This window comes from Candoia aspera, chromosome 6 (assembly GCF_035149785.1).
Source record: "Candoia aspera isolate rCanAsp1 chromosome 6, rCanAsp1.hap2, whole genome shotgun sequence".
In the NCBI taxonomy this organism is placed as follows: Eukaryota; Metazoa; Chordata; class Lepidosauria; order Squamata; family Boidae; genus Candoia; species Candoia aspera.
This window is the reverse complement of record NC_086158.1, coordinates 88,789,172-88,802,121: the sequence shown is the minus strand read 5'-3', so window position 1 is coordinate 88,802,121 and position 12,950 is coordinate 88,789,172. Positions and strand designations below refer to the sequence as shown.

Here is a 12,950-nt window from a genome sequence, read left to right as displayed (position 1 = left end):
GTGCCAACATGTCTTTTACAAGAGGCAACGGGTACTTGTTGGAAATTGAGACTGAATTTAACCCACGATAGTCTGTGCAAAGTCTAAGGGTGCCATCCTTCTTTTCGTGGAACAAAACGGGAGCCCCAACCGGCGAGTTAGCCAGTTCGATGAAACCCCTTGCAAGGTTTTTATCAATGAACTCCCGTAAGGCGGCCAGTTCTTTCTGGGTCATGGCATAGATTTTTGGTTTGGGCAACGGACTGTCCGGAAGAAGTTCAATGGCACAGTCAGTCTTGCGGTGGGGGGGTAATTGGTCTGCTTCCACTTCCCCGAAGACATCCGCAAAGTCTTGGTATCTGGCAGGCAGACCATCCAAGGGCAGACTGGGAGGCTGGGGATTGACAATTTCAGCCCACCCCACCCCCACAGTGATGGACTTCCCCGGCACAGGAGCCTGGTAAAACCCATCATCAAACGTAATAGTACGGTTTTTCCAGTTGATGTATGGGTTGCAGCTAGTTAGCCAGGGGATACCCAGCACCACAAGTGGGTTACCCACTGGTGTGACAATGAATTTCAGGACTTCCATGTGATTCCCCATCTGCAATGTTACGTCCCCAGTGAACTGGGTGGCTGCCCCCCCCCCCCCGCCGTGGAACCATCCAACTGTTGAAAAACCAGTGGCTGCAAAAGGGGAAAACAAGGCAGCTCCAATGCAGCCACTAAGTCGGGGTGGATTAAACATCTGGAACACCCTGAGTCAATCAAAGCCCAGACTTTGACGGTTCTGGAGCGGGAGCCCAACTTGATCTTTACAGCTAGGATGGGGCAGTCAGCACTCAGCATGTCGGTTTCGCGCCCATTCTCCACCACCTGTCCAGCGGCGCTGTTTAAGACAGGTGGAAGTCGTTTCCCGCCGGTTGCTCGAGGGCAGTAAGAGCATCTCCCGTGAGGTAGACATCTTCCTCCTCCCCCGCTGATGCCTTGGCCCCCGTCAGCCTACAGGGAGGGTTAGGTGTCTTCTGCGGTGCTTTCGATGGGCGTTCAACAGTTTTGCCCTTCTGGCATTCCGCAGCCCTGTGACCGGTCTTGCCACATTTGATGCATTGCCCACGGGCAAAACAGCGCTGCTTTTTGTCATCCCACACCGTGGCGGATCCCTGTCTTGGGCCCTTTCCACCTGAGGGAGGCTTGTCGCCTCTTCTGGCTTGCATATAGGTACGCTGGGCATGTTCAGCCTTACCGGAGAGACAGATCCAATCATGAAGTGAGTCCGGATCATCTCTGCCCAGCACCCATTTCAACACCTCTCGATTGAGCCCGTCCTTAAATCTGTCCACCAGGGTAGCTTCAGACCATTCAGGTACTTTACCCGCCAATACTTTGAATTCCAGGGCATAGTCAGCAACTAACTTCTGCCCCTGAACGAGCTTCTTAAGAGCTTCCTTAGCCCTAGCCTTAGCAAGGGGATCTTCAAAGTATCGTCTCCAGGCGGCCAAAAAAGTGTCAAAAGGGCCAAGCACTGGGGCTTTCGCCTCAGTTAACTGTACATACCAGTCAGCAGCTCTGCCTTTCAGCTTCGTGGCCACCGCCATGATTTTCGCCTTCTCAGATGTGAAGCAATGTTCGAATTGCTCCATATAGCTTGTAGCGTTGGTAAGGAAGAAGGACAACTTTGTAGGGTCACTGTAAAATTTAACGGGAAAGTCTTTGGCAACCCCCCCAGCCGGTGCAGCTCCAACCGCTGGACGAACAGGTGTCCCCCCTGATGCAGGTGTGGGACCATGCTGCACCGGGGATGAATCTCGTGGCCGTCCTCACCCTCTGGGTGCTTGTGGTGGGGGAGGGGGGATGATTGGCACCTGGACTCCCCACTCCTCCTACCGAGGCCCCCACAGCTGATGAAATGGATCTCAGAATATATTCAATAGATTCAATCTTCGATTCGATGACTCTTATTCTCTCAGGCGTGATCGACTCATCCAGCCTCGGTGCCTCAGGTTGTCGGCTTGCTGTCACTGTGGTGGATTCCCTCGGGAGTCAGGGTACCAAAGCCACCATGAGGTGTGAGACGTCCCCGGCCAGGGGTCTCCCATTGTATCCCACATCATCTCCGGGGGAGGGATACCAGTTGTTATGGGCTGTTCCGTCTCCCCCCCTTCCATCGGGTCCCCCAACTCCAGGCTGGAGCTGGACTCTCTTGTATAGGGTGCGAGATGGGATGGGAGGGGGCTCGGGTCCCTGCTTGGAAATGCCGAATCAAGGAACTGTCTGGTCACTTCCCCAAACCCCGTGGACTCTTTCCTCGGTTCTGCCATCGCTAACTTCTTCTTTCGCAAGAAAAATTTCTTGGTAGAGACTAGCGAGGTTTTTCTTTAAATGATTCTCAGCTTTATGTAATGATTGCCTGAACCCAAATAAAATGCTCAGACTCAAAATCAAAGTTTAAGTTCTGATTTTATTTAGAATAGAGTGCAAACAGAAAGAAAGCTGAGAATGAGAAAAGCGCGCCTGAAGTCAAACTAAATAGCCCCGTTACAAACAGCGTCCCACCCACCCCTTCAATCATCACAACCACACATTCCCAGGTGCTCCTAACGAGCTCTGCTGATCAATGGGCAAAAAGACCTTGACATTAAAAAGATAACCCAAACACATTCCTGCATGGCACAGAGAGATACAGCTTTCAGTACAAGGTTTATCAGCAGCACCCTCCCAGCCAGGAACGCGCGTCAACACTCTGGCATGCGAACCGTTACGATGTACAAACACATTGAAACGATGAACATGACACATAGGCAATAAAAGAAGAAAACAGAATTCAACACTCAGAGGATAGACCACATTAAACATTGTTAGGGTACCTGAACAGGTCTTACGAATTTAGTAACAGGACTGTCCAACTTTTGTCCAGTGTTTTAAAATGCTATAAAACTAGCAACAGTATTATGCTATGATCCAGAATCCAGTTTGTTTAGCAATTGGGTAAATCTTGGCTTCCGATCTTCATTTCAAAACTATACTCAGCATATGATCTTTGGAAGCCAGAGAATTACGTTAGGAATTTAAAGCTGAAGCCTATTTCTGATCTACATATCTGAAGAGATACAGAGGACTATCAAAAAAGCAAAAAAGAAAGAAAATCACTGGGCTGGATAGCTTTTCTAATGCATTTTATTAAAGCTATAATGAGGACATTATTCCTTTCTTTTCTAATAATAGTATACTTCAATGTAAGATAACTCGCATATGAAGCAGATGAAAGTTATAGTTCACTTGAAATAAAATAAAGAACCACAGTAGGCTTTTATCATCCTATTGCTCTATTAAAAAAGGGTTGCTGACTGCAGTGTTATAGATAAAGTGACTGGATGGATTTATATTTAGAAAAAGAGATGTGTTTCCTACCTTAGTTCTTAGTAAGAGGAAAGGATTCTCTTATTCATTTGGTTTTCAACTCCTATGTATCACCACTATATAAATAATTAGATAGTTAATTTAGGTGCCATTGAGTCATAAGCAATGCTCATGGACTCAATTTTAGTACTAGCTTATAGCTCTTTCAGGGAGAGCTATAAGCTAGTACTAAATAAAATGTAATTCATTTTATTCTGTACACCTTATCTGTTGTCTTTGTGTTCTATTACCCATAAGGATTTTCTAATCCATCATCTGTTCATATCACATGTGCAGAGTATGTGAGTTTCTGCTTGCTGAACATCATCTCGAGGGAGCAATCAGTCTTTATTTGTTTCAACACCAATTTATTGGTTCTTTCTGAAATCCACAGGACTCCTAGTAATCATTTCCAGATCTATAATTCAAAAGTGTTTATCTTTTCTTATTTTTTCTCAAGATCCAGCTTTCACAGCCATATGTTACCACTGGAAAGACAATTACATTAACTATTTTGATCTCTGTTGTAATAGAAACATCCTTTCCCTTCATGATCCTGTCAAGTCTGTCATTGGCTTCCTCCCTAGGAGGAATCTCATCTTTAATTCTCCATCACTGTCCATCTTTATCTATTCTAGAGCCCAAGGAAACAAAACTATCTATTCCCTTTCATTCTTTATTGTCACATTTAATGTTCATGAACAATGCTGGTTGACAGAACTTTTGCCACCTTAACATTTAACATTAACCCAGATTTTTCACTTTCATTTTTACTTTCATTATGACTGCAGGTTGATGTTAATAAAGTGGCTGCAAAAACACACACAATGTATAAAAATGTCTTTGGTTTGTTGGAGATGTTTCAGAGAATTACAATCACTCCTGCATAATTTGCGCAGTATTCACATTGTTCTCTTCTATATATTTTTGTATTTCCTATTTGTTGAAAATGACTGGAGATCATGCTCAGTTCTGATCTATTATTTCAGACTCTAATCAACTTTATGTTGGCAGCAGGTAGATTAGAAGAAGCAACGGAGTGAAAAGAGCCCACAGGACTTTCAATAGTTAACTAAATTAGGAAGTTATGGAAAATAACAATTGACTCACAAATTGAGCTTTGCTAAGAGGTTGATTGAAAAAGGTATTTTTACCTTCATCATGTACTTTTGCTCTACAAACCAACCACTAAAGGATCAAATTAATTTTTTCAAGGATCAAATTAATTGCTAGTTGTTTACAGATGATCCTTCTCCTGGAAATGGGGTCTTTCTATAAATGCTTGGTGTGGATGTATGCTAGGGTTTGTTTTGTACTATGTTTTGTTATTTTAAGTTCCTAATAAAATAATCTTGAAAAGCTTTTTGAAAATAAAAAAACTCCTTGTCCTAAACTAGCACTGATCTTTAATGTAATATTTTGTCTGTATGTAATACGTAATAATTGTTTCCCCTTGTTAGTTGGATTCCTGCTTATCTATTTGTCAAGACCAATGTCTTTGTTGTACTATAATGGTATCAGAAATGACCCCCTCCCCAAATTACCTTTTTTAATATTTTCAGATAGGCCCCAAATGGAAAGATGTTGTTACAAAGTGCATTAAGGGTCATTATCAACCCTTGCTACTCCTTTATGCAGACCCAAGAGGAACTCCAGTATCAACCCAGAATCTATCCACACAGGATTTATCCCAGTATAGCAGAACTTATTATGATAGTGAAGATTCAGGTAACTTTTTGGAGTTTTTCATGTGTTTTTTGTAGCCATCAAGATGTATGATATTTATATTAACAGCGCTGGCAATAAGTGAAGCCTTGTAAAGTATCAGAAACCAGCAAAATAGTACAGAAGTGGAATTTCAGTATTCAGCAAAGCTTTTTGCCTGCCTGAAGTACCAAAATTATGCAGAAATAACTTCATAAATTGTGCAGAAATTCAACTATTCTGAATACTATATGTGGCTTTGTACATATAGTGGGAACAATTATCAGCGGATTATGTATTCAAAAGATTTTTATGCTTTATTTTTCACAAGTAAATTTAAATTCTTGAAAAATATAGTGGTATTGGAGTGTAAGACTCCTAAAAAAAATCTTCCATATAAAGAATTCCTTTTGAGCTAGATGGCATTTGTTGATAATAAAAATTTAGAAAATTTAATCCAGAGTGCTTTATTCAGAGAACTGAAGATGTAAAGAAAAATAGTTTGATATCCTGCTGAAAGTCTTGAGTGCATAAAGATTTTTTTTTAATCTGTTCAGTCGGGTCCAATTTTTTCCTTATTTAACTCCCTCCTTTTTAAAAAAAAATATCACTGATATGGTACACAGACAATGAGAATTATTTTAAAGACTTTACTAGTTAGGAGGCATCAGCTGCATTCCTAAACTCACTGGCCACATACGTCTGCTTAGAAATGGGCTGATATCATACAGTTTTCTGCCCAACTAATTAGGTATATGTATATATAAAAATTTGTGAGGAATTTTCATCCATAAGCTGCAGTTATGTCCATCGAATTCTATTAAAAAGAATCAACAGAAGTTTTTTATTAGGTGCTTATCTCTTGCATTTTCAATACAGTTAGAGCTACAATATAAGCTCCTATTTTAGCACCCTCTGACTGGACAAGTTGACTCCTGGAAAGACCTGATCACAAACCTGCCAGGGTTGTGGGCTTGTCTCTGCCTGCAACACTCGATCCCAGTCAGATATGCTCTGAGCTTTCTTCCCTCTCCTCCTGGATAAGCAGGAAAAATGTGAGGGTTTGGCTGAGCTGTAAGATGTGCGATAATTTAACAATTGGACCAAGTTGGGTAGATAATACCCCTGAAGATTCTGATTTTTTTCACCATAGAAGTTTCTCTACCTGCTTGTAGGCCCATGTTTGCATCATGGTGCCGTGTTATATGGTGAAGGATATTGGATTACCAACTAAATATCTGCTATCCCCATCTGTAGCGTCTGGAGATGCAGGTCTCTTCCATTCTCCCTTCCAGCTTTTATCACTAAGCAAAAGAGTGAAATTTCATGGCTTACCCCATCTTCCAGCAAATGCTGATTGCATGGATTTCTTATTTCTTCTGGTGATCCTGCTGATCAGAATTGCTGGAAGTGATGCAGTATGGACAGGAAAGAAAAATCTCATAGCTTGACCCTTTTTGTCATCATTACCTTCATGTCACTGGCAAAAACCACAAGGTGGTTGAATGTATGTACATAGAAGGGTGATGGAGATGGATTGCAAGACACACACAGAGGTGTGGCCTCTTAGTGGTCATTGAGCAACCTTTGCCACCTTAGGAGTGAAGAAATTTCTTTACCCAAATATGTTAGCATTTTTCTTATTTGTAGTTCTAATGTTCACTTTTTTTTGTTGTATAGGACGTGAACCTTCTATCTCAAGTGACACTAGGACAGACTCTTCTACAGACAGCTATCTGCAGAAACATTCCCACCATGAATCTATGGTCAGCCACTTTTCTTCTGATTCTCAAGGAACTATCATTTATAATATGGAAAATGATGTGGTTTCACAAAGCAGCAGGGACACAGGTAGTCCTTTTCTTTTAAATTCAGGACATAAATCATAGAATTCATGAGTAATAAACTCATTGGGATGTTGGTACAAAACAAAGCACTGTGCTCGGAACATATTCTCTAATGCTTGTGTGGCCCTCCAGGTATTGGATTGCTGCTTCAGTGATCCTTACCATTGGCCACAATGACTAGGGTTAATGGAAATTAAAGTTCAGAAATATCTGGAAGCTCACATGTTGGCCAATCTGCTAGTTGAAAAAAAGAATAATCCAGGTGTTTTCATTGTCCTTGCAGTAAGAATTGTCTTCTCTTACAGTGCTCGTGTACCACAGAAACTTAGTATATTTCAATTTCTCTTTTCAAACATCCTACTTAATTTAGTGTGACAGAAAGAGGCAAACCATAAGCATTAAAGGAACATAAAAACTGACCTGTTTCTGTTTGCACTATTTCTTCATAAGGATTCCTATTCTTGGACTCATTGTAGAATTCTTGTAACCTTCCCCCCCATCCCCCAAACTACTATACAGTATCTCCTTCTCTTACAACAAAGGGAACAGGTAGTCTTTTTGCTGTTGGGGGCTTTATTTTTTATTTTTATTCATTTATCAAAATGACTTGTATTGACTTGTATTTATCGAAGTATTTGTATGTGTTGTAAATCTGCATCTAATGTAAAAAAATATTGTCCCCCTACCTAATAACTTTCTTTATATTTTAATTATTGCAACTTAGCACCCATAGGTGCCATACTGCCTGTGAAAGCTGCAAATAGCACCCACTGACCTCCAGATAAGAAAAATAAAACAAAATAAATAATATAGTCAAAGAAACCAAATCTCTCAGGAACTCTGTGTTTTTGTGAGAAATGCTGCAAAACATTGGCAAATGTGTGGGCTGCAATATTAGGTGAAATTGCACAACAGTGCCTTGCTGCTGGGTAGGTTTATTTACCTCTCTTCCCCAATATGTCAGTTATTAAAAATTTGAAGTACATAGAAAAATTGTACTAATATGAAATGCCCCCCATACCAAGAATAGATGATGGGTCCAAGAAGAACAGTAAAAATAATGAATGAAAATAGGTCCATTCTGAGAGATCTGTGGACCCTACATTTTTAGAGCAGCCTTTCAACTGGAGTTCTGCAGGATCCTAGGCTTCCAAGAGAGGTCACTGGGTTCTACAAGAGATGATGACTGAAAAAAAAATAAATGTTGCAGTGGTGGGAAATTTTTACATGCTGCTTTGCTGTTGTTATAAACGATGTACAACATGGATTGCATAGTTTAGAAGGGAATTGTATTACTAAGTTTTCATATTTTTTGCCACTTTTATACAGGGGTTCCCAGACCTGAAAATTATTTCAAGGGTAAAAAAGTTGAGAAAGGTTAGAGGATCAGTACTGCATTGTTCTGAACCAAGGCACAATGTCCTACTTTCAGTTCATGTAGGTTTTCTATAGGATTTCTAGAAATCAGTATTAGTTCATTTAAAAAACTGTATTCCACATAAAAAATAAAGCTAGGATTTTTTTTAAAAAAAAACTAATGTTCAAGCATTAATGGACAGTTTTTATATCTAAAGTCTGTGAGAATGAACAAAGTTTTTTTTTTAAAAAAATGCTGAACTATAATTTGTAATGCGTTTTACATCTCTAGTATATTCTATTCTTTCAGGTCACCTGACTGATAGTGAATGTAATCAGAGACATACTTCCAAAAAGAGCTCTCTGGCCGACCGTAAAAGAAATAACAGGTCTAGAAAGAAGGGGGATGAAGCACAGTCATCTGGATATCACAGTGAAGGTAAAAATGATTGGATTCTTTCATTGGTGTTTGTCAAACTTGGGACTGGATTGCTTTTTGGACTGTATCGGTTCAGAAATTTGATGAAAACAGTGCTACTGATGATATTTATATTGTTTACATAGTGTTCTTCTGTTCTTGAAACATAGGGGAGACACTGAAGGAGAAACAGGCCCCCAGAACTGCCTCTAAAATGTTGAGTGGTACCAGCAAATTAAGGGAATTTAAAGAAACAGTTAGCAACATGATCCACAGCAGACCATCACAGACAAGCCAAGGCTCCCCTCGTGGGAAGAATCAGACTGAAATCCAGTCACTACCCAGAACTTTGGCAATTCAGTCTCGAGACTGGGAAATAGAGAGCAACAGTAGTGAATCAAAGTCATGTTCTTCTAGCAAGTACCGTCCATCTTGGAGACCCAAACGAGATTCACTAAATATAGATAGCATCTTCAATAAAGAAAAGAGAAAACAAAGTGGCTATACACAACTCAGCCCCTTCTCAGAAGATGCAGGTAAAAATGGGCAAGAGATGTAGTTCAGAATGGAATGGAAAATATATCCTTGTTTCTTGATAGCCACCAATACTATCCAACCAAGCACATTGTTCTGTGTATCAGTAAGCAAAGAAAAATATATGCTGTGTCAAATGACATTTAATTATTTACATTGAATATTCATTTGTGCTTTGGTGCTCTGACTTACGAATAATGGGGCTGAGAAGTGTGTGTTAAAATGCTTCCAATTTCTCTTTACATCTCTCTTTTCTTCATGAGATCTTTTGTGATTTTTTCCTTATGAATGCAAAAAAGAATAGAAAGCAACTACTTACTTTAGTTGACAGTATTTGATGGTGAGGTTAATGGACTATAATTAGCAAGCTGGAAAGGGCCATTTTAGCCATCAAGTCCAACTACTCAGTGCATGTATCCACATTAAAATATTCCAAACAAATGGCTGTCTAGTGTCTGCCAGTGAAGTGGAGCCTACCACTTTTGGGTAATTGGTTCCAATGAAACACAGAATGCATTTTCTTCTGCAAAAATAGTGAAATTGGCTAATCCTATGAGTATTAAAGAGAGAGAGTTGACTTATGGAATTGCCAAGGGTTGGATACGACTGAATGGATAATTAGATTTGATGAGTATTAAAACATTTTAATTAAAAAATTACTTGTGCAAGGAATGTTAAATACATTTTAAGGTGACCCCACTGAAAGGAAGGTATCTAGATTCAGTTTGGATAAATGTTTATCTAGCTGTGTGTCAATAAGATGAAAAGATAAGAGAAGGTTTGAGAAGGTTTAGAAAGTATTGAAAGTCAATCTGAATAGATTTTTGCAAGGGTGAGAAGGAGTGGGTTGATATACAGCACCAGAAAAGCTGTAAATCATTTATTTGATTTAGAACTTTTATTATGCAAAAACCTAGTAGCTGCATTCACATATCACACAAAATCAAAAATAAATAAGCTATGTTACAGATTTAAGAGGAAATAGGGCAGAATGGTGCCAAGTTTTTTGGGCAAACATTTATTTGTTTTTTTTTAATTCAATTATTTTATAGCCTTCCCTTCTTTCAGAAACTCAGGGTGGTGTATGTAGCACTCCCTCCCCACATTTTACCTACAACAACAACCTTGTGAGGTAGATTGGCTGACTGGGGGTGACTGGTCCAAAATCAATCAGTGAACTTCTGCAGCTGAAGTTTGTACTCCCAGGAACTGAACCATATAGGAGTACTAAGTGAAAGAATTACATTTAACTCTTCTTTCGTATAATATATTGTTTGTCAGCCAAAGAATTTATAGAAGATGAGCTAAAGGAGCCAGCGTGTGAAACAAGACCAAGCCGGTCCAACAGGTATAAGCAATGGGCTTTAGGACGAGGCGCACATCATATGATGGATCAGCATCCTCGTCTGATCCAAAGGATGGAATCTGGGTATGAAAGCAGTGATCGCAATAGCAACAGTCCAGTCAGTCTGGATATGCCTTTATCAGAGAGCTCAAATACCTCTAGGTATGTTTCATTAAAATGTATTTTAATTCTTCCAAGATTGTTCTTGAATAGCTTAATACATCATTTTACTACAAAATGGGAAATTACTAGGAATTACCTTGGGAATTACTGAGCAAAATTTAGAAATCTAGAACAAATTAAGAACAAGAGAGCCAATTTGGTGTAGTGGTTAAGGCATCAGGCTAGAAACCAGGAGACCGTGAATTCTATTCCACCTTAGGCACAAAACCAGCTGGGTGACCTTGGGCCAGTCATTTTCTCTCAGCCCTAGGAAGGAGGCAATGGCAAACCACTTCTGAAAAACCTTGCCAAGAAAACTGCAGGGACTTGTCCAGGCAGTCTCCAAGAATCGGACACGATTGAATGGGAAAAAAAAAAGAACTTCTTATGGACATGTCATTCTAGGGCTGTATTGTTTACCTGTTTTAATAGCAACTTCAGGCACATGCGTTGGAGAGCTTATATTGCCCCATTTCTAAGCAAGCCGGAGACAGCCACTTTGCCTTTTCAGCTGCAATTGTGTCTTATTTCTTTTGTTGCAGAAGAGCAAGGAGAACCACTTGTCAAATGTTTAGCCTTCTATGTCTTCTTTGATTTGAGCTATTTGGGGGTCATATTCTCTACTTACTGCAGGGAAGAGCTGCTGCTCTTAACAACAGAGAGCACAAGGAAGAATGACCATTGAAAAATATCTGCCTCCTTTCTCCAAGAATATGATGCTGCTTCAGAGTGTGTTAACTCAGGCAAAGATGTAAGACAGCTTTTTTAACATACATGACCCTTGAGGTCCCTTCCAGCTCCATAATTCTACTACTGTATAATTCTATGTAATCAAATCTTCTGTTCTCATTTACCAAAGATAGAGCAGACAGAAAAGAGTAAACTGCACTTCTTAAAACTTCTGCATCTGATGGAGGAATCCCTCCCAACTCAGTCTTAATTCTGCTTTCTGGTAAAGGGGAAGAGACTTTTTTTTCTCTCAGCTCTATCTGGGCTGAGAGGGAAATTTCTGATCTATTTGAAGAACAGAGATTGCTTAAACAAGAGTGGAGAAAGAGGAGAGAGCATACTTGCGAAATTCTGGGGGGGCTGAGTGGAGATGGTAATATTCCTCCCTTCCCTCCTTCGCCATCCAGCCAGGCTTATCTTCCTGCCATCTTTGGCTAGAAGGACAGCCATTTATCTACCAAACATCCTGAACACAGGACCATGTAGCTTGTAAGCAGTACTGGCACTGCAAAAGTTATAGAAGTTAGCATTCTTCTCAGTGGGTCTGGCCCCACTAATTCTTAGAGGCCTTTTTAAGTCAACCTGGTTAAGACAGTTATTGGCAACCATTAGACTTCAAAAATGCCAGAAAATTCTTAAGCAGCACATCTGGAACACTGATCTTGTATATCCCTATATTCCTATATACACCCTATATCTTTTATTTGATATAGGCAACTATATCAAATAAAAAAACAAATAATCTTCAAATCAATCTAAGTCTGGTTCCCAGCCTTGCAGCATGTGAGAATTTTCCAAATTGATATGTACCAGCTTCCTATTCTCCACCATCACAGTTGTGAAATTTCACTGTACCTTCACTTTGGTGAGGCTGGTTGCATTGCCTTCTGCCGTTCTGCTGGGAGCATTACAAAAATACTCCCCTGCACCAATATATGTCCTTGTGTGGATGGCCAAATAAAATACTTGAGCCATGTGCTCTTTTACTGCTCTCTTTACAGGGGGTCCTGCACAACTTTTATCCATCCTGTCTTGAAGAAATTCCCTGGCAGAGAGCACTATTTCTATTTGTCATTTCTCCTATATGACCATTATTCAGATATATCTGCCCATTGCCCAGTTCTGTGCTTCTATATATACCAACCATCTCTTGCATTTGAAAAATTATATTTTTAACTTCAGATATATACATATTTTTCATTTTTCATTTGTTTTTATCTATAGCTGATAGCTGGCCCTATGGCTATAATAAACAATTTATTTAAAGGCAGCAAAGTACCAACAAACCCTGCTAAATGAAGGGCAGATAGGGCACTGAAGAATGTGCATGAAGCTGCAGACTTAAGAGACAGACTTCCTTTTCTCTCACCTCAAGAGCCTTGATAATATGAGAATGCACAATATTTCTCCAGAGTGGTTAAGCCAACAGTCTGTTGTAGGCAGAGTGGTCTTTGCAGCCAAATTTTTTCAGAGAGTC

At 40.0% G+C, this 12,950-nt stretch overlaps 1 protein-coding gene across 1 annotated transcript in view; it reads left to right on the top strand.

The window, feature by feature from the left end:
- USP54 (ubiquitin specific peptidase 54) overlaps nt 1-12,950 on the top strand; it is an 88,951-nt gene that overhangs the window by 39,225 nt on the left and 36,776 nt on the right. The window contains exons 9-13 of the mRNA XM_063307624.1: nt 4,941-5,106; nt 6,763-6,933; nt 8,596-8,724; nt 8,874-9,239; nt 10,519-10,744. Coding sequence (XP_063163694.1) covers nt 4,941-5,106; nt 6,763-6,933; nt 8,596-8,724; nt 8,874-9,239; nt 10,519-10,744 — 1,058 coding nt within the window. The remainder of the gene's footprint in view (nt 1-4,940; nt 5,107-6,762; nt 6,934-8,595; nt 8,725-8,873; nt 9,240-10,518; nt 10,745-12,950) is intronic.